The 20,663-nt window shown below is 54.3% G+C and overlaps 6 protein-coding genes across 6 annotated transcripts; 1 reads left to right on the top strand and 5 right to left on the bottom strand.

Annotated features, from left to right (window-relative positions):
- Nucleotides 1-4,585: 4,585 nt before the first annotated feature.
- LTHEOB_8791 (Sulfate adenylyltransferase) lies at nucleotides 4,586-6,653 on the bottom strand (the record flags this gene model as incomplete). The annotated part of the gene is made up of 7 exons (XM_035518307.1): nucleotides 4,586-5,226; nucleotides 5,276-5,830; nucleotides 5,880-6,031; nucleotides 6,083-6,265; nucleotides 6,319-6,346; nucleotides 6,435-6,584; nucleotides 6,635-6,653. 7 exons carry the CDS (start codon nucleotides 6,651-6,653, stop codon nucleotides 4,586-4,588), a joined length of 1,728 nt encoding a protein of 575 aa, XP_035370096.1.
- Nucleotides 6,654-7,554: 901 nt separating this feature from the next.
- On the bottom strand, nucleotides 7,555-8,509 carry LTHEOB_8790 (Phosphoadenosine phosphosulfate reductase; the record flags this gene model as incomplete). Its single annotated transcript, XM_035518306.1, has 2 exons — nucleotides 7,555-8,300; nucleotides 8,356-8,509. The coding sequence occupies 2 exons, from the start codon at nucleotides 8,507-8,509 to the stop codon at nucleotides 7,555-7,557; spliced, it is 900 nt and encodes a 299-aa protein (XP_035370095.1).
- Nucleotides 8,510-10,115: 1,606 nt separating this feature from the next.
- On the bottom strand, nucleotides 10,116-11,545 carry LTHEOB_8789 (Ribosomal protein s14; the record flags this gene model as incomplete). The annotated part of the gene is made up of 3 exons (XM_035518304.1): nucleotides 10,116-10,513; nucleotides 10,568-11,430; nucleotides 11,478-11,545. The coding sequence occupies 3 exons, from the start codon at nucleotides 11,543-11,545 to the stop codon at nucleotides 10,116-10,118; spliced, it is 1,329 nt and encodes a 442-aa protein (XP_035370094.1).
- A 603-nt stretch (nucleotides 11,546-12,148) lies between these two features.
- On the bottom strand, nucleotides 12,149-12,669 carry LTHEOB_8788 (Mitochondrial 37s ribosomal protein; the record flags this gene model as incomplete). Its single annotated transcript, XM_035518303.1, has 3 exons — nucleotides 12,149-12,211; nucleotides 12,334-12,505; nucleotides 12,563-12,669. The coding sequence occupies 3 exons, from the start codon at nucleotides 12,667-12,669 to the stop codon at nucleotides 12,149-12,151; spliced, it is 342 nt and encodes a 113-aa protein (XP_035370093.1).
- Nucleotides 12,670-13,192: 523 nt separating this feature from the next.
- On the top strand, nucleotides 13,193-15,427 carry LTHEOB_8787 (Purine biosynthesis protein purh; the record flags this gene model as incomplete). Its single annotated transcript, XM_035518302.1, has 5 exons — nucleotides 13,193-13,370; nucleotides 13,421-13,553; nucleotides 13,599-13,892; nucleotides 13,942-14,326; nucleotides 14,381-15,427. 5 exons carry the CDS (start codon nucleotides 13,193-13,195, stop codon nucleotides 15,425-15,427), a joined length of 2,037 nt encoding a protein of 678 aa, XP_035370092.1.
- A 2,826-nt stretch (nucleotides 15,428-18,253) lies between these two features.
- Nucleotides 18,254-19,631, bottom strand: LTHEOB_8786 (Integral membrane protein; the record flags this gene model as incomplete). The annotated part of the gene is made up of 2 exons (XM_035518301.1): nucleotides 18,254-19,051; nucleotides 19,104-19,631. The coding sequence occupies 2 exons, from the start codon at nucleotides 19,629-19,631 to the stop codon at nucleotides 18,254-18,256; spliced, it is 1,326 nt and encodes a 441-aa protein (XP_035370091.1).
- Nucleotides 19,632-20,663: the final 1,032 nt, after the last annotated feature.

The raw sequence follows: 20,663 nt of genomic DNA, 5'->3' as shown, positions 1-20,663 counted from the left end.
AAGCTGGTTTGAGATAGCTGTGACGATCTCAGATTTCATCTATTTCCTATGCAGCAAATCAGATATCAACTTCAACCATTGCACATCATCTATCAATCACCGACCTCCACAAAACCCACTCATCTCTATACCCGAAACTCTCATCTATCACTCACGCCTTATACCGCCAGCCCCGACCTCTTTTTATTTCTTTTAGTACTGTTAATTTGCCGCTTTCTCGCTGTTCACTAGAGCATTGGTCCCGGCGTCCACGATTCCGACACATCATAGCCCTCTGCTTTTGTACGTTTTTTTTTTCCTTACCTCTCCGCTTTGCTGCTGTGTGATAACGGCCAAGAAACGGCACACCACGAAAGTAATAGCTGGCATTTAATTGGCTACTGCAGCAGCCTTTTTCTCTTTTTTTCTTATTCGATTCTTTGTGGATTAGTGGGACACGGAAGAACTATACCCTTCTCTCATATCTCACTAGAGATATTACACTCTACTTACATGGGCAGTTGAAGCTAATGTCCGGATGCTTTTGTATAAATTTGAAACCTACATTTCCATCCGGGTATCTATGCTTCACCTGCCCATGCAAAAAGTGTTCTGTCTTTTGTAAGATATGAAAGGGCAAAGTATTTGCAATCCGTTGGAGGAAATCGGTTTGTGTGTGTGGGGTTGGGATTTGTTGTGATACCTCTCTGCGCTTTTTCTTTTTGGTCTTGATGATTGGTGGTCTTTTGTCTTTTAAATCGAAATGTCTCAACGACATTGCATGCGTTGTAGTCCACTGCCAGGCCTGTTGACTGGGCGTGGAGCAGTGGGAAACAAGTAGCTGGATCGGCATTAGCTTAGACATCATTGCTATCACAAGCTTTCTTTTCCCATGTTTGAAATCACGTTGTTTGGTGACGACCGTGAAGGACAGAGCCCTGGAACATCTTTTCTTTACGAGAGACCGAAACATACGTGGGCAGTTGAAGCTATCGTCCGGACGAGAATGGGCAATTATTGATTCCACATTTACATCCGGATGATAGCTCCACTTACCCATCTATGACAAGAGTAAAAAAAAAAAACCGTTGAACAATGCAAATGAATTGAATTGAACACTGCTGATTCTCATAATACAGTAGTAAAACTACCTGTTCATATACACCAATTTCTTGGAAATAAAATATAATAATGAATGAGTGACGACGTTGTGGTGAGATAAACAAGACATAATCCTTGGTGTTGAGAAAAAAACACAAAACACGGCAAATACAAACGGCAGTGAACATGAGTAATGATGAGGTCTGACCAAAAAAAAAAAAGCAAATCCACACCAGCCTTCGGCTGCGATGCCACCACTCTCCAGGGAAGGAAGCAATAAATGCTGCGCAGAACGTACCTGTACAACCCTATGCAGCACAGCCCTCTAATCTCGTCAAACCGCCACTTTGACGTAACTTAGCAGATACATGTGTAAGCAATCGGAACTTGAAGCTGAAGGCACTTGAGTCTTTTAGGCGAACTGTGTGGTTGCTTCTCGATACCATTGAATTGTCACGACGGTGTTTGGGGGTGAGGAGGGGATTAGTGCGTTGATTGAGTTTGTGCTGCTTCCGCTTAGGCTCGCATTCTGTTGAGCCCGGAGAATCTACCTCGTCTCATTTCGAAAGATGGAGCACTCTTGCTGTGAGTAGTAGAAGCAGTTTTACGGATGTAGATGTAAATTTCAAACTAATCTCTACCCTGCACTTCCACCTTACCACTCCACCTTCAGCTTGAATGCTCCCCCAAGATCGGTCCGGACAAAGGACAGCGTTGATTCTCATAGCGTTGACTTTTATGGCCCTTTTACTTTCTTTTTTATCGTTGTTTTCGGAGCTCGGAATGCAAGGCGAGACCTTGCTTTAAAGCTACAGTGAAGCACAGATTTTCTTTCTACTACCACTTCATATAAAAGTATCTAGCTTCTGCAGTTAGATGGCCTTCTCCTTCGCCCTGGCCGGGGGATCCTGTCACGGTGCCTGCCCAGAGCGATCTGGGAAGGCACCCCGACACCATTGAGATAGCGCCAGTGGCGGGGGAGGCGCTCGACCGTCCTTGGAAGGCGCTGGCGCTGGGGTATCATCCGCCGGTGTCTGGGCAGCAGCGTTCTGCGTCATGTTGGCGTGGTCTGGGACGCTCGGAGGAGAGAGTCCCGAAGCTTGGTCTTGTGCGCCGGTGACGTTGGGCTCGTCAGCGGCGTTGTTGCGGGGTGGGCTTTGGCCTTAGCGTTTTTGATCCCATTGAGATAATTCTTCTCTTCTTCTCCCAGTTTCATTGGATGGGTGGGAGAGTACTTGCTCCAGCCGTGGTGGTTGAGACTGTTGGAAAGATAGTCGCTGATAAGCTTTTGGTTCCTGGGCGAGATGGCTGGGTTCTTGTTCAAGGTCTTGACGGGCATGCTATCAGGGTCAACATTCTTAGTTGGTATTCAACTAACCATGTAAGTAGAGTGCGGAAGGTTATGTATTGGGGATATTTCGCTTCGAATGCATAAACATACCTACATGTTGGAATTGGGCAAGGGGAAGACGGAAAGTTAAGAATGAAGGCACTCGAACGCATTGGATAACACTAGTGTAAGGAAATATATGTATAGATTTGAATTGGAATTACTCACGTACAACAATCTAAGGTTTGTGGAAATGCATGTGTAGGAGAGAGGGGAAAAAAACTCTAAAGTGTTGAAGAAACGGGTGAAACTGTAAATTGTATACGATTCTAAACTGAAATTTCGTCCACTTAGCACTCCGTTACTAAAAGTATGCGCTTTAACATGATGCAATCGTTGGGACAGAGCTGCTCTGCATTTACAGAGCAGTTTTGTGCCCAGGTAGTGCCCATGATAGCCCGGGTTCACTTCAGACCAAAAAAGGAACCGTTCAAGTTTTGCTTAATTCCTCTGGTAGAACAAAAGAACAGCAAAAAAAAGAATGTTATGGGGCTCAGCCGGGGATCTAATTACTGTTAGTTGTTGCTTGTATGAGGATCGAACTTGGGATGCTTACCGAACCCGGGACCTCGCACATATCAGCATATTGCAGCTCAGACACCTCTTAGAGGCGTGGGATACAAGCCCGAAGCGCGAATCATACCACTAGACCACTGAGCCGTTGAAAGCGGAGTCCAGAATTGTATCTGGAGTGTCTAATTTGCTGGCGTTGAGATTTTCGTTGAAGTTTTGGCATTACATGGCTCAGGCCACGTGTGCGCGGGAACGCCCGCTTAAGCGAGATCCGTACCACTCGAACCGAGATCTGTGCGAAGAGCCAATCATAATAACGGCATATTTCGACCATATTGACGAATGTTGTCATGGTGCTATATAACCCCCCTTTTCACCATATTCTGGATATGCTACGTCACGGCACGCTTACGTGTCGACAGCGATAAGCAACGCGTACAAGTGATGAACACTTGATGAAATATAGTTATTTCCGAGAAGTAAATGTCAAGAGTGACCTACACAATTCAGATCCGGACAAGTTTTCCCAAGACACCATGCTGCTGTGTGCCATGCAGTTCTCAACAATATCTACTCCTGAACTTGGAGCGGAGGTGATTACATTAGGTTTATTTCAATTCGCTAACGAACGAGTTATGAGAATCAGAGTAATGGCGAAACAAGAGTGCTTGATATGCGAGAGCACATACAGCTTGAACTGGTTCATCGCCGACAACAGTCGTTGTTGAACCCGCGAGCGTACTTACCCAGAGTCGAGTGGCAAGGGAGGTGAACAGAGAGCGAATACATAATAAATATATGTCACGCTTGTCGGCAGATTTCAAACTGCTGTGACCTTCGGACTCGCCCAACCAACGCTATTTCCAAACATTGCACCTGTTTCAATGAGGGGTTGAAGTTCACTTGCGATTGATACTGTTTAATGCTAACCTTGTCTTTATATTCGGATGAACTCTCCAACTTCCCCCACAGAACCTGTTACAATGTTATGGCGATGATGCTCACCAAATAAAGATATCCTCAAACATCGAATCACCACCTCCCTGATGCTGCTGACTTAAGAGGTATAGTACCTTAATGTTGTGTTGTAGAGGACTTGAGAATCTCACACCTCGCTAAAGCTACAAAATGCATTTGGATATTGGATTTGATTCCTCATCGCCATCACAGTCCGGCTGGATAGCTCGTCGTTTATCTCACTGGATCCCCCACATATTCATGTCTAGGAAACAGGCACGTAGGGGCCAAAAGAAAGTATTCCCCGCAACTATCTTTGCAGGTAGGAAGGGCATCTAACTTGCGTAGGTACCTTCATCTACCCACGTAGCGAGCTCAGGAGCTGGTAGAAATTAGTCACTGATGTTGAACGTGCACATCCACAATGCGGAGTTGGTCTAGTAATCAAAAGCTTCTAAAATTTTATCCTTGACAAAGCCTGCTACATCCGATCTACCGGATCAAAATGGCAGTCAGTTGACTGCTTGTCTCTTCTATGATATCTCATGGTTTCAAACATGCCCAGTTACCGATTGATCCTTTTCGTTTCACGCCAAAAGAAGACAGAACATCCCATCATACCGAACTCGCTTCTTCCGAACGATCTTACAACTGGTCCAGAAGACCCTCAGCCTCAAGCAGAAGGATGATCTGGTGGACGATGGTCCTGACGTTGGACTTGGAGAGGTCGACGACCAGGTCAGCCTTGGCAGGAGCCTCGTACGGGTCATCGACACCGGTGAAGCCCTTGATCTCGCCACGGCGAGCCTTGGCGTAGACGCCCCTCTTGTCGGTGGCCTCGCAGTACTCGAGCGGGGTAGCGACGTGGACGAGGAAGAAGGAGCCGTACTTCTCGACGATCTCACGAGCAGCCTGGCGGCTGTCCTCGAAGGGAGCGATGGGGGCGGCGATGACGGCGGCACCAGCGCGAGTCAGCTCGGATGCGACGAAGCCGATGCGGTGGATGTTGAGGTTGCGGTCGGCCTTGGTGAAGCCGAGCTCGGACGACAGCTCGTGGCGGACGGTCTCACCGAGCAGCAGCGAGACGCTACGGCCACCCTGCTGGTTGAGGGTGACGTTCAGGGCACGCGCAATGGCGTCCTTGCCAGAGTTCTGGTATCCGGTAAGGAAGATGGTGAAACCCTGCTTGTTGCGGGGAGGGTGCGACTCGCGGAGGACCCTGACGACCTCGGGGTACGAGAACCACTCGGGGATGTGTGCGCCGGTGCGGAGACGCTTGCGGAGTTCTGATCTGATTAGCAAGTGCATTCACGTGAACATCGAATCCTGACTTACCAGTGCCGGAAATGTCAAGAGTCTTGACGCCAGGATCAACCTCGTCCTTGGGCTTGTACTCGTCGGCGTCGGGAAGGTAGGTCATCATCTGGAAGGGAACCATCTCAATGCCGAGCTCGTCCTTGTACTTGGAGACAGCCTCCTGGGCATCGTACGGGCCGTAGAAGTCAACGCCCTTGGAGTTCTTGCCGGGACCAGCGTGGTCACGGCCGACGATGAAGTGGGTAGCACCGTGGTTCTTGCGGATAATGGCGTGCCAGACGGCCTCACGGGGACCGGCCATACGCATGGCAAGGGGCAGAAGACCCAGGACAGCCATTCCGTTGGGGTAACGGGGCAGGAGAGCCTGGTAGACACGGACACGGGTGAAGTGGTCGATGTCACCGGGCTTGGTTAGACCAACGACAGGGTGGATCAGGACGTTGGCCTGGCGCTGGCGGGCAGCGCGGACCGTCAGCTCACGGTGAGCGCGGTGCATGGGGTTGCGGGTCTGGAAAGCGACGACCTTGGACCAGCCAAGCTTGTCGAAGTGGAGGCGGATCTCAGCGGGGGAGTCTGCGACAGGTTAGCAACCGGGCCCGGATAAGCGCTGGGAGCAACGTACAGCGCAGAGCAACGAAGTCGTAGTGCATCAGGCGGTCAATGGCCTCGAGCTTGCCGCCAACGTAGAAGTCCTGAGCAGTGTTGTACAGGTACTTGATGGCCGGGTGAGCAATGTCACCGTCCTTGTCGAAGACAAGGCGGGCCTCCTTCTCCCTGCAAGATATCAGCGCACATTTTCGTGTGCGCGGGGGTGTAGGGGCTCACTTGTCGGGCTTGTAGACATCCTCGACGGTCAGGATGGCGAGGTTGCGGTCGTCACGGAGGTCGCGGAGGACAATGCGAGCGCCGGGCTTCACACCGACCTCGTCAATGGTCTGCTGAGAGACATCGAGGGTGATGGGCATGGAGAAGACATTGCCGTCGGCAAGACGCTCAGTTTCAACGACGCTGCGCGGACGGGTCAGCGCGGGCAGCAGGGTTCAGCGGCGGGGCAAACTCACCCATTGTAGTCCTTCTCGTTCATGAAGCCTGCGCATGGGCGTGAGCACTCGGGTTGGCGGCGATATCGGCGAAGGTGCCGCGGAGACGCAAAAAGTTTGGGCGGGGCAGAACTGACCCTCCAGCGGCGAGAAACCACCGTTCAGGATGAGCTCGAGATCGCACAGCTGCCTCTCGCTGAGGACGATGGCGGGGAGCCTGTCGGCCTCCTCAGAGAGCTCCTTGCGGCGAGGAGCATCGCGGGCAATCAGGTCCTTGAGGACACCACCTTGGCGACAAAGTCAGCGGGGCTATCGATAAGGCGCGCGGGCGGCTCACCGTGGGGAGGGTTGGCCATGTTTCGCGAGAGGGAAGAATCAGAAAGTGAGGGAGCGAGGGGAGTCTGAGCAGCAGCAGCGGCGAGAGAAGACATGCTGGCGGCGGGCACTCGGCGGATATATATGGGGCGTTGGATGGAGTGGTGGCCGTTTCGGGCGAGGGCTTGGCTGGCGGGCAGGGATGCCGAAATTCAGCATGCGCGTAGTACGTAGAGCTAATGACAATCACACCCGGTCTGCCGCGTCAACAGCGTTGGTCGATGCGCTCCGCGGGAAGTTGGCGTTGCGACTGGAATAGATTGGGGCCAGCCGGGCGTCTCAGCCTCCACACTCGGCGATTACGTCGCCGCCGCGATTCCTCCTTGTCCGTCCGCGCATGTTGCTGTCGCACGCCCGTGGCTTTCTGTCGCGACCTGCCGCGCCATTGAAAAGAGTTCCAAGGCCCTTGGCCCCGGTCACGTCATGACCAAGCAGCGCCATCTGCCTTTTTTTTTTTTTTTACTCCGGCCACCTGGCGCCCGCTCCTCTGCTAGGTGGCCCCCCTCCGCCGGCTGACGGCTGCTCCACGCAACCACCGGGGCGTGCGCGATTTGCAGCGGAGAGGGGGCCGTGGCCCGTAGCGGAAGGCGAACTGGAATTAAAGGTTACTTGTTTCTCCAAAATGCCAAGCACCAGCGCTGATCAAGTCCATGCGAAACGCGGCCGTTGGCCGCCTCAATTGTCTACCTGCGAACGGCAGGTGTCTATCTGTCCCCTTTTATATTCAATCTGTCCATTTTCCCATGAACCCTGTTGATATATCCGCGCCCTGCAAATCAAAACGCCGTCCCGTAGCTGGGGCATCATGCTCATCCGAATGCTAACCAACGCCGATGCTAATATGCTGCAAAAAGAAATAGAAAGGCGATCGCCGCGGGCGCATCATGCCGCCCCGACGTGCGCCGACTCGAGCGCCTTACTTAGCGCCTCCTCCTGCCTCTTCCTCTCCTGCTCGGCCAGGAACTGGGCGTAGCGCGACTTCTTGTTGTGAATGCCGCACTCGGACTTCTCGCGGCCCTTCCACCGGCCCGCACGCTCGTCCTCGCCCTGGGCCACGGGCTGCGTCGAGTGCCAGTCGCCCACGCTCTTGTAGCCGCGGTCGAGCAGCTCGTTGTACGGCACCTGGTACTTTTCAACGTAGCTCTTGACGTCGCTGAAGCTCCAGTTGGCGAGCGGGTTGATTTTGATCAGTCCGTCGTCGGCAATCTCGACGATGTCCAGGTCGCCACGCTTGCCGCCCTGGCTCCGGCGGCGGCCCGTCAGCACCGCCTTGACCTGGAGCTCGGCGTAGGCGCGCTGGGCAGGCTCGACCTTGGCGACGAAATCGTAGAGCTCCTCGTTGGTCTCCCACAGGCGGGCGCCGTGCTTGGCGGCGAAGTCATCGGCCGTCTCGCAGCCGGCAGGCTTGTAGACGTGCAGGTTGAAGTGGCTGTACCGCTTCTTGACGCGGTCAACGAGATCGTGCGTCTCCTGGAAGTGGTGCAGCGTGTCGAGGAAGATGAGGTCGACGTTGGTCTTGGTGGGGTTGGGCAGGCGCGACAGCATGTCAAGGGTCACGAGACCGGTCAGGCCAAAGGCCGTGGTCTGGTAGAGCGACGGCAGCGTGATCAAGCACCATCTCAGGATTTCTGCATCCCCTTGTTAGCGAGGCTCGCGGTGAGGCGCGGCAGCAGTGAAACGCACCCTCAGGCTCAAGCTTGGCTAATTGCTGGTTGATGAACTTGAGGTGCTGCTTGCTGAAGAAGATGTCGGGCAGCGCAGCCTCGCTGGAGCAGCCGCTCGCATAGCCCGACTCAACCTCCCTGGGGGATTGGCAGTCGAAGTTGGACTCGGACATGGTGGGGTCTCGCGTAGTGGGCGCAGGGGCTCTGTAGTGGCTGGAGTAGGCTTGTGGCGCGCTCGCTGGCAATTCCACCGGATCAGTTCGAGTTGAAGAGATGTTGGTGAAGAGAAGAGCGAAAGCGGAGGGAAGACGAGTTAACTGGAGCCTCGCATCGGGCATATAACGCCGGCAAGCGCCAACGGCTCCATCTTTGAAATCACAGACCTGAAGGCATCATAAGTTTTCTTGATCACGCAATTTTAGCGTGCCGAAAGTAGATGCCGTACGCGCCCTGCAGCCAATCGCCGTGCGCCGTTACAGCCGCGCCGCGCTGACTCATTGCAACATGCTGAGCAATCGAGGCGGCTGCTCCGACGCGCGACGTGCCTGGCGATGATGCAGCAGCAATTCCGCCGCCGTCGTCCGGCCTGCCTCAGCACCTGCTGGCGATCGCGACGGCCTCGCAGTGCGGCTGATGGCTACATGTTGTCATCCCACGTGCAGCGACGCCTTTTCTTCAGCCCTACGCCGGCTGCGTCTGGAGGTCGGGCGGGCCCGGAGCGGGAGGGCGGCCGAGCTTCTTGCGTGCTTGTTTGTCAGAATCGCGCGGATGGCGCTGCCCGACGGCGGAAGTGGGGGCTTTTGCCATCCGATGTGGTTGCAGAGTCGGGTGAAGGGCCTGCGAGCCGCTGACAGCCTGTCCGCTTTGACCCTTGCTCTTTGTGCGGCGCTCGCCCTGCTTAGAAATTGCGCTGACCGGTTCTTTGTGTGAGGGTCGAAGCTGCGGAGCCATGGATCTCCGCCCCTACGGCGGACCGAGCCGGCCAATGATGTAACATTGCCCTTTTCGTCGCTCCGCCATGGCATCATCACACATCCTTCTGTCGCGACCACCTCCAACCTAAATTCAACCTCGCCGCTCCATCTGGGGTTGACGCATCTGCTCCAGCCCTCCGCATTTCCCCAGAGTCGGAGGCGGGTCCTTCTCAACCTGGATACCGAAGCGAAAGCAATGGCCAGTGCAGTTTTTCGTGTAGTCGGACATAGCGCGGATTTAGCACGAGCACGGCATCCCCATCTGCACTAGCTCTGCTACCTCGAGATCCATAGGGCGAGAAAAATCTCTCCGTACCCCACGGCGCTACTGTGCCCAGCCGATATCCAGCAGACCGACAATTCCCTCGCCTTGGATTCGCCAAGCCCCGAACATCGGCAGCGCTGAAGTGCCGATATTGCCGGCCGATGCTATCTGAAGAAACACAGCTGATGGCTACCGTGGATTTCTTTTTTTTTTTTGCTCATATCATGGGTAGTTGAAGCCATCGTCCGGACGTATATGTACAATTTTTAATTCCACATTCTCGTCCGGATGATAGCTTCAACTACCCACATATGTGTTATATTCCAAGAAAGAACTGAGGCATAATTATTCTTCACGCTAGTATAATATCTTACTTATAGGGGTAGCTGAAGCTAACGTCCGGATGCATTTGTGTACTTTTTAAATCAACATCTACGTCCGGACGTTAGCTTCAACTACCCCCGTAAGTATATTTTCAAGAAGCTTCTGAAATCTCAAATTTGTCTGATATCAAGCCTGTAGCTTGCTTGTATATGCTATCTACTCCTTGTCCTCTTCCGTGGCGTCAAAGACCTGCACGCCCTCAGGAACTTCAGGAACCCGGAACTCCGGGTTACGGTAGTTCGCAGCAGCCGCAACAGCGTCGAACCAGGCAAGAACTGCGCGACAAGCAATGGGCAGGATGATCTCGCCAAAGACTCGCTCGCCAGAAGACAAGATAGGATAGTAGTGGAAGCCCCAGTCGGAGCTGTGGGCAGGAAGAGGACTGGAAGTCGTCGAAGGGACAGCAAGTGGCGTGCTGAACGGCTCCGAGGATGGGACCAATGCACGAGCACGGTCACGTAGGAAGTTGACGAACTTCTGGTTGGTGAAGACCTCCTGGATTGGCGTCGGGTCTGTCAAGGCAATGGCCGCAACACGGTGCTCATACTTGGGCCCTATTACTTGTTAATGGCTGGCATATATACGTGAAGAAAGTTTGAAGCACTTACACTCTTCGTTGAGGACTTGTAGCAGAGCATTGCCGCCATTACCAATGCCAATCATGTCGAACTTGGCATCAGGTGCTACCCAGTTCGGGTTGTTGAGGATCGTTTCAAAGGTCGACTTGATGTGCTCGGCAACGGTGCTATGACCATTGATCCTATTGTGAACAGGGTGAATCTTGGGGACCGGGTGCACAGCTGACTTCCGTGGCTGCGAATCCCAAGACTGGTTGCTGACGGCCTTGTCGAGATGGTATGAGTAGACAAGCTGTCCTGGGTTGAGCACGACCAAACCCGGGGCCTGCCAGTTCTCCGAAACCTTGAAAGGGACGCTCTCAGTGCTTGTGACAGGCGTTTTGCTTGCTATGGGCAACTCCGGGCCGTTCTGTGCGCCGGGCTTAGAGATGAGGCTCTCCTTTAGATCATGCTTTTCGTTCTCAGCAGAACCTTGGGTAGGGAGCGCAGGGACTTCAGTAGGCTCGCAGCTGACCAGGGCCTTGGCAAGTGAAACCACCGAACCTGCCTCTAGGCCAAGTTCCTTGCTGGCGATACGGTACGCCAGGAGGCCAAGATCCTGGCAATCCTCGTTGATCACCACCGTGATCCTCTTCTGCTTGCTCATATCTTCCTTTTTGGTGACGAAGATAGGGACATTGGGTTCGCCATGCGGCTTCTCGCTCGTCTGCTGAGGCAAATACAACGGCGGCATGCCTAAAGCTGTCATGCGGCGTGCGACTTCGTCGTTGATGCAGGCATGCATGGACTCGCGGAAAGCCTCGTTGACTCGATCATTGTTGGAAAGCCAGAAGTTGTAGTAGTAGTGAGGCGGCTTGATAGTTCTGATCTCGGATCGTTCGTCGATGAAGTATCTGCGAACTGTTAGAGACAGCCTCACTTAGGTTCAGTGCGCTCGTACCCAAGCTGCGAGAGGTCTCGCGGATAGGATGGATCCTCGGGCATGCCCGCCTCACTGAGCTTGAACATGGTGTAGAGTACCGGGACGGTCGAGCAAGCTGGTGTTGAGGTTGGAGTGGGGGTTAGAGGACGAGGAGCGGGTGCGAAGAGTCGGTATTTTATAGGCGTGTCGGCACCTAACGAGGTATAGAAGGAAGGCGCGACCTATTCAGCACGTGTTCTTGCCCAATATGTCAAGCACGTTCGAATCCAAATCTACCTACGCGTCCGAATGAGAAATCCCTCTTACGTGGGCAGCTGAAGCTAACGTCCGGATGCATTTGTGTATTTTAAAATCTCACATTTGTGTCCGGACGTTAGCTTCAGCTCCCCATTTAAGTACAATATCCTGAGATAGGTTGGAAATTCGGCCTGTTTGGCTATTCCCGGCGAGAAAGTCAAATTCTTGAGCATTGCAGTCTCGGAGTACCTCACAGTGTCAGTGCGGGCCAGCAGGTTGGAGTGAAGCATCTGATTTGAGGATCTGCAGCGGCGATGTGCTAGCGAACCTGAGCAGGAGCCCCGACAGTCTCTTGTGGACGTTGAGCCCGCGCATCCGAAAAATCATCCTCCCAAACGCCATCCAATGCCCTGTAAATGTTGTACAACCACGCTACGCTCGTCACCCATCGTCTACCAGCTGGCCTTCTTGACACCGGGGATATTTCCAGCCAGAGCGTTTATACGGAATTGGTACTGCGGCGTGTCAATGTTAGTAAAATGTCGCTTTCGAAGTAGAAAAGCTGCGCCGCATCCAATCGCGCGCAAGCGGTATCTGGGGCAGAGCGGAGTGCTTCAATGGCCTCGTGGAGACTTACTCTACCCATCCTGAAGTCGCTCATGATACCTCTTCCCTTGCCTCCCATTATACACCTGTTCTTGAACTGGGTGGAGCGGGTGTAGGCGTGCATCTGCGAAAGCTCGAGCTGGGCCTGGGCGCGGACGCGCTGGGGAAGGAGGGTGTTGCGGATCATGTAGCGCAGCGCTTGCCTGCTGTACCGTTAGCATTGTGCTGAGTTGGATCTCGAGGCGCGCAGGCGGTCATACCTCTCGGGCTCAAACTGGGCGAAGACCTTGCGCTTGGTGTGGTCGCGAATGTTGCGGCCATTGATAAAGGAGCCCAGATCGAGGCGGGCGGCTCTGAACTGCGACATGGTGGACGGCGGGCGATGGTAGCGGGTTGCGGATGGCGTTGGTGGTGTTGAAGATTGGCGGCGGGCGGGAAAGTTGGTGATTGGCGCGTGCGACACCGGAGATGATCCGCGACTTGAACTCTGCCGCGAACCTTCGCTGCAATCAACGCGACCTTGTTCTTCGTGAGTCATCCTGCTGGCTACGGCTCCGTAAAACAAACGCGCTCATGGCCTCCTCAGTCACATCCCGCCGCCTGCTGCTTTGTGCAATACCGAAAAGGCCGCCTGCGCGCGCGCGACGAGCACCCTTGCTGGTATATCGTTGCCGCTGGACGCCTCTGTCCTAATTTCGAGCACTGCCTGATCGTTGCAGCTGATCGCCGTCCGTGCCAGCATCTTATTGCTCCAGCTTCGTCTTTGGCCCTTTGCTTGCCAGGGCCCCTTCACCTCCCCCTTTCGGCCATAACCGAGAAATAACCCCGACTAATTAACACATCTCCATGCCCTTTGCAAGAATTCCTTGAGGTTCCGCCCACTCGCCACCATGCCGCAGATGTTCTCGTTAGACGAAATGCGCGAGCTTGCGCTCGCCTTCCCGGACGCTAGTAGCCGTGCGTTTCCCGAGAGCGATCAGGAGGTCCGCCTCGTCCCTAGCCTTTCTGGAGACGGCTTCATTAGGTCAGATGTCCTTTTACAGAAACTGAACGAGCACATCGAGTCCGGTACGCTTAATCATCTTACTCGCTTACCTGCAGAGCTAATGTGCACCCAGACGGCCATGGACGCCTTCCCTTGTCTGAGCTTGCCACTGCCTTCGACATCTCCAAAGAGGAGCTCTCTGCCCTGGTGAGAGAACCCCAAGCAGAACTGCTTCTGAGCACGGACGGGCAGAATGTCATCTCCAAGTATGTTTAGACGTCCTGCATGCATTGCCCATGCTGATTCCCCAGGCCCGAGGCAGAGCGTCTGCAGAATGACCTCAAGGAGCTGGTTCAGGGACGCGTGGTATATGCTGCCGGAGTTGCCATAGCGAATAATCTCGCGCTTGAGAGCATCCATAAGCTTATTGCCATGAACCGATACGGTGCAAAGGGGGAGGATGAAGACGGACCCCGACTTGCTCTATATCCTCAGACCAGCGACCCTAGAGAGGTCCGCAAGTCCATCATCTTCTCGCCCCCCTTTCTCGATGGACTTGTTGCAGATGCACAAGCGGCCGCCGAAGCTGCTCAGCAGTCAGGAGTGTAAGTTGCAGCTTCCTCCGCAGCAGAACGAGAAATTGACATTATGCAGCCCTGAGAGCATTCCGCCAGACGGCGTCTTGCCAACGGCCTTCCTTCAGCTCATCGTTGACAGGCTTGGGTCTGATTTCCGTGGGCGGGTGGCCGCCACCGAAGGCACCGTCGAATTTATACCAATAAGCTACCTCGAACGCCTACGAGACGACAAGCTCGACGAACTGGTCAACGGCACAACGCCTTTCTGTAGCCTCCAATGGTTTGTTGACCTCATGCCGGAGCAGTACCCGGATATTAGCTCCGCGGAGAGATATGTAAATTCGCAACATCCACGAAGAATTTTCATCTTCTTTGACACGGCCGTCTCCAAAAAATGGCATGACAAAGCTATCGGTGACCTCTTGCACACACTGGCGGACAAGTCCATCATCAACATTAGCGTATGGACGCACCCTATTCAACTCACGCCACGATACTAACACCATCTCCGCCAGGATCCCTTCCAAGACCTCTCCCCCGACGCAGCCCGCTCAGCCGCTGCCAAAGCCCACGCCGAAATCATCGCCATCGTCCGGACTGACAACGAATGCACCGTCGTCTCCGAAGGCCTCTTCCCTTACCTCATCGGCATGGACCTCTTCCTCGCCATTCAAGACGCCTTCAACGCACGCGTGCGCGCCCACGCCGAGCACCTCTGGTCCAACTCGCACCAGCTGCCAGAGGCAGAGCTAACGGGGGGGCTGGGCGACCTAAACACGGTCCTCGCGCCGGCAGCACAGGAGCTGCAACTGCCGCCGCCGCTGCTCCCCATCCTGGTGCGCTGCGGGTGCGACGGCGGCGCCAAGGCGGCCTTCAACGAGACGCTGACGCAGCTCGAGGCCGAGGCGGACGCCGCGCTCGCCGCCTTCTGGGCCGACCGCGTGGCCGCGCGCTTCGAGCTGCACGCCGTCGCCACGACCGAGACGGCCATCGCGGACGCGAAGGTGCGCGCCCAGCTGCTCGACCTGCTGCGCGACTACGCCGCCAAAGAGCTCGTCCCGGACGCCGTGGCCCGCGCCGAGGCGAAGGGCCTCGTCCGCAGCGCGCGTGCCAGGCGCAACGTCAAGAAGCTGCTGGCCGTGCTCAAGGAGCCGTCGTCGTCGGCGCAGATCGGTGAGCAAGGGTTGGCCGCCGTGCAGGCGTCGCTGCAAAAGTTTGCTGCGAAGATGGACGTGCCGCCCGTGGCGGACGTGCAAGCGCGGAAGGAGGCGTACGTGCGGGACATGGTGCGCGATATGCAGAAGGACGCTGATGCGCCGCGGTTGTTCCTGAAGTTGATGGTGGCGCTGTGGGCGAAGCGCGCGGACGGCGTCGTCTATGCGACGGGCAAGTTCGCACCAAAGCTGTTGAAGTTGCTGTCCAAGGGCGCTGGCGATGGTGGGCTGGGCGAGGAGCAGGTGGCAAGGCTAGAGGCTCTAAAGGACGCTGTGAAGGAGGGTAGCGCAGGCGATGCGGAGAAAGCAGAGATGAGGAAGATGGCTATGGAGGCGTGGGAGGTGTGACACATCGAGCATATGCTGGGAAGGTTCAAGGGTCTGTGTGGGTTGGGAGGATCTTTGTTTTCAATTCGAGCTTGTTATTTTGCACACGTTCAGGTTTCAGTTGCGTACAGTCCCCTCTTGCAGCCGATGGCTAGTATGGATTTGCTTTTTGCTCATGTCATGGGTAGTTGAAGCTATCATCCGGCCGAGAATGTAGATTTAAAAATTCTACATACACGTCCGGATGGTAGCTTCATCTGCCCACGTAAGTCAAGTATTGTTTCTCGTGAATATGATAACGAAGTGTCATTTCTTTCAGAACTATAGTATAGGCAACGAATTCAATTATTCACGGAGACAGGGCGTTCCCCATTCAAAGTCGACTCAAACAACCATGAGAATATGGGTAACGATGTAGCATTCATGCATGGTTCGGGAGTTCGTCCTCGAAATCCCGTTAACAGTTCCCTCTGGAAGTAACAATCGTGATAGTCGGGGATGCTTGTACTTCAGAATTCCTCGGAAGGCATTCGAATTTTTACATCGTGTTGTAATCAATCAAGCTTACATTCAATCAATGAATTAGCAGAAATACCAGTCTACAGGCCCCTCTCGCAGCCGATGGCTAGCGCGAAGAATAGCAGGGCTTTATAACATAGCGTAACTATGTCCCAGCTCTGCCTTAGAAAAATAACATGTGGGTAGTTGAAGCTATCGTCCGGACGTACATGTAGATCAAAGAGCTCTACATACACGTCCGGACGATAGCTTCAACTACCAATACAATGAGTTTAGATGCTTGTGTAAATGAATTACGATGGGCAAGATGGTTTCGCGCCCACTGTGACCTAAGTACTTTTGTGCACTTTGTAGGCTGACATTCGCACCTGGGTGTTTCGCTTCAGCTGTCCATGCAGAAAAGGTATTATCATCCATTAAATATGGAAGCAATAAATGCCTTGCGCTTTATTGTCTGGTGCCTTTGGATATGCTAAGAAGTAGCTGTGAATGCTAAATTCCGCGTGCAGGCACTCGGGCAAGAAGACAGATTACCCCGTGGCTGGGACCCCCCCAGCGTTGTGCAAGGCTTTTCTTTTGCAATCTGTCTTCTTGTTTTTCTTATTTTGTGTAAAATACTCAAGTGTGGAGCTGTCATATCTTTCCAAGGGTCCAAAAAGACTGGCGATGGTGGCTGAGCGCTGCTGGTGACCGGCCCCTTGCTTCAACATCCACCCATCCACGAAATAGCCTTGCCGTGGCTCAAAACAAAGCAGAATGCAAGTAGAACTTCTAGCAAGAAGCCCAGGGGACTCTAGAAGGGTTCTGGCCTCTTTGCAGGGCCAAAAAAAGATGGAAACACCAGGAGACTGGACTCCTGGGAGCTTTTGGGGCCCAACCGCGATTCGAACGCGGGACCTCTCGCATTCTAGGCTTGCTTGAAGCGTCCCAAAGCGAGAATCATACCACTAGACCATTAGGCCGACGATTTGGAGGTCGTTGTTGAGGTCTGGGATGGGGAAAAGTGGTTATGTGGAAAGGGGGGCGATGGGGAACTGCAAACGTCGATGAGGCTTGGCAGAACAACAAAGGATCGTCAGAAGTTGCCGAGGCAGCTTTCTTTAGGCTTGGGGCGCACTGGAATATGCTATGTGTCACAGGGCGAGTGGAGGCCGAGGGGTCGCCGAGGGTGGGGAATCTGGGCGAGACTAAGCGACTGACAGGCACAACAGGGTTCGCGGAGGGATTTTCTTTGCGAGCGAGAGTCGGAACATCAAGCGTGAACGAGAGAAGGAAAAAGTTGATGATTAGTTGGCTGGCCGAGGTGAAATTTGCATGGTGGTCAGCGGTGGCAAGGCCGAGTCTACGCTTGATTGGTGCGAACCGCCGGAACGAATCGCGCACGTCACCATCAGAAGGACGGTGTGACAGAGAGGCTCTCTAAAAAAAGAAGTTAGCAGCATGGATCGAAAACGAAAGCAACTTCCAATATACTGAAGGCCGAAGACGGTATGCTTCCTGAAGGATTTGTACCTGTGCGGCGATAATTTTACTTTGCTTTTCGCAGGTGCATGTGACATTAGGCGCTCATTGACCGTTGGTGAAGTCTTCATGGTTGGGTGGACTATGGGAGAAGTGATGTCGCTCTTGTGACTGGTTGGAATGGATATAGATTATACTTTTCACCGGTCTGTGAATGGGCCTCCATGAGAACAGCTTTCGTCTGAGCGCCGAGATGAAATGAGTTGGCAAGGTCTCCTAGCAGAAACATCCGGTGCGCAGCCTTGTGAAGCACTAAAGACATGAAGTGGTTGACGTCCAGGGGAAATCGTCCTAAGGCAAACAATTTATTGCCTTAGGCGTATGGCTACTATTGCCTTAGGCGTACGGTTGCCGCCTTAGCGCGTGCGCCCTCTTTTCCTCTAGTTTAGTTCAGAGACCGAACAACTTCTCGAAGACAGTGATCCCATTCCGTTCTTTCACTTTCAAGATCAACATCTGAGAGCTGAAGCGTTAAACTTAGGTTTGTTTCATCTCATAGTAGGTCACAACTTCTAAACGAGAACTTTCGACTCCTTTAAATACTTGAAACAACTGTATTCCAGTGAACCCGACCTTACTGTTTCTTTTCTATTCGTAGCAGGTCTTCCGTAGTCATGCAGTACAAATGAGAAGAGGTCTAATGACAAATGAGCTCCGGCACAATGCCTCGGAGCAACCAGGGTCGCCCCCCCATAAAAAAGAAAACTCTAGTGGTATCTACAACTTTGATGCACAAAACAAGGATATCTAATAGAACGCCACCCAATGACGACATATAAACAACACCCACCGTCGATAGCACGAGAATCAAGGAAAGTCGTCATGCATCGGGATTCCGTTGCTCTTGGAGCTAGAACTCAGACTGTCCTTCTCGACCGCATTGTCGTGCATGCGGCTCTTCGCATAGCTTATGCCAGCGATGTCATCAAGCTCCATGGGATCGCTGCGCACGATGACGGTCGTCTCCGTCTTGACGGCGAGAGCCGCAGGTTGGGGAGGGGTGAGCAGCTCAGTGCTATCCTGCCTCACCAACCAGCGGCGGTTATTGTGGTTCTTGGCGGCATTGCTTGCAATGATGAGCGAGTGACGGAAGCCGGCGCCAGCGCCGGCTTCAATGGTAGTGGTGGTGCCGAAGAGCTGACGATTCGTCCAGAAGGGGAAAGACGACTGGAAGGTGTCGATGAGCTCGTCCTCGGCCTGTACACTATGCTCCTCATCGTCGCCACCAGTGGCGTCAGGTGTGGGGACGAAGACTTCACGGGTGGCACAGTAGACCAGGACGTCCAGCCAGCCGGTGCAAGAGATCATAGCGCCGGCAAGACACAGATGGTCGATACTGGTGTCGATACCCATGACGCTCTGGAGACGGGCGGAGGCGAGAGGCAGGGTGCATACGACGTAAATGAGCGGGTAGACGACCATCATGTAGGCAGCTCGCTGGGCCTTGGCCGTCTTCACCGGGCAGCGAAAGTGGTTGTTCTTGATGCGGCAGTGGATGATCCAGAATAGTGTGCCGTAGAGGAAGACGGTGCCGAACTCGGCGACGAAAATCCAGAAGTAGTGTCCCCATATACGCAGGCCGGGGTATTTGGCGTTGACCCAGCACTGTCACATGATGTGAGCTCGAGTGAGGATAAAACAAGGGACAAGAACTTACCCAAGCTCCGGCGCGAACGTAAAGATCGTCGCCATAGGTGACAGCACCAATGATGGCGGCCAGGAAGACGAATGCCCAGATCGAAGCACAGACGGTGTAGAAGGTGTAGGAGTCAATCTTGTGGGATAGGGCGATACAAGCGAAAGTGTGGAGGCCGATGGCAACGGCCCACCAGCCGCTTGCGAGATCGCCTACGGAAACGAACCAGCCTTGGGCGTAGCAAGAGGGTGATTGGACGTCGATTGCATCGCGCACAAGCCACTCGATGTTGATGAAGAAAGCGACGGCTTGTTGGAGATCGGCAAGGAGAAGGTTGAAGATAAGGAAGATGAACTGGTTCTGGACGCCATGGGCCTTTCTCCGCCACCTGGACAAGAGAGTTCGGGCAAGAACAGTAAGAAGCGCGGCGGTGGAAACAAGAGATAGGAGACTGAAGACGACTACTGCGGTGAGGCCTCTGGTCATAACCGGAGGCAAAGGAGAGAGAGAGGCAGAGTCTGGAGCCAGGTTGGCTACATTTTGGCCCATTGTGGCGTTGGTGGTGGAAAACAAAAAGGCAATAAGGTTGGTATGTACACGGGAGGATAAAAGCATGATGGACGGAAGAGGCGGGCTGGGCATATGTAGCACTGGTCGGAGGCGGCGGAGGGCGAATTTGCAAGGATGGATAGTGGGCGAGTCGTGGCGCGGTTAGGGTGTTTTGATGCTTAATTCTAGCCATAGCCTGATGCACAGACTGAAAGAGGCTTCATCTGCGCTTAAACGTGCAGCTGTGAGTTCGTTAGCCCTGCAAGAGACACGCAGAACCAGACTGGCGGGAGGCATGTGGGCTGATCTCTGGCAGCATTGGACGGTCTTCGCACCGTATCCCAAATTCGCAGGTCTGAGGTACACGACGACAGCGCCAAGGCACGGGGTCCGCGGGTGCGAGCGTTGGGCGACGAGCTCATGATTTCAAACGGCCATAGGCGGGCGTCTACAGACTGGCGCTGGCGGGTGGCAGCGGCGGGCGTGCATGGAATGAGGCTAGTGAGGGTTCTCGAATCATGAAGCCAAGGAGCGAGGCCGGATGCAGGTTGGGCTGGTGATGGCTTGGGGCTGGTGTTGACGACTTCCTGACTCGCCCCGCTCTCCGCCGAATCCTCCCGTCCGCCGCCCTCCGCCCTCTTGCTTTCCCGCCTCGCCCCCAACCCTCAACCCGCTCACCCCACCACCACGCGCTATTCTGCGCTCACATGCGTCCCTCCACTCCGCGTTCGGCGCTGTTGTTGACTCCGCCGTTCTGCAGCGCGTCGCAGCCTGCTGTTTCACCTCCAGAGTCTATCCCAACGCTCAGGCCCGTCGATCGCCCTCCGCTCTAGCTGCTCCACCTGCTCAATAGGGCTATCATGCTGGCCTTCGCGGAGTCATGCTCCACCTCTCCTTGACCTTCGTCACGATCCACCGGCTGCCACCCAACATACAGCTTGATCAGCCCGGACTCCCTTCAACGTTGGCCGCTGCAGTCCCTACCGTCCGCGCGGCCCGGCACGAAACCGTCGCCAACTGGCCTTGTCGCTG

Source organism: Lasiodiplodia theobromae, assembly GCF_012971845.1.
Source record: "Lasiodiplodia theobromae strain AM2As chromosome Unknown scaffold_28, whole genome shotgun sequence".
NCBI lineage: Eukaryota > Fungi > Ascomycota > Dothideomycetes > Botryosphaeriales > Botryosphaeriaceae > Lasiodiplodia > Lasiodiplodia theobromae.
The sequence above is the reverse complement of the archived record's forward strand: the minus strand, read 5'-3'. Positions and strand labels throughout refer to the sequence as shown.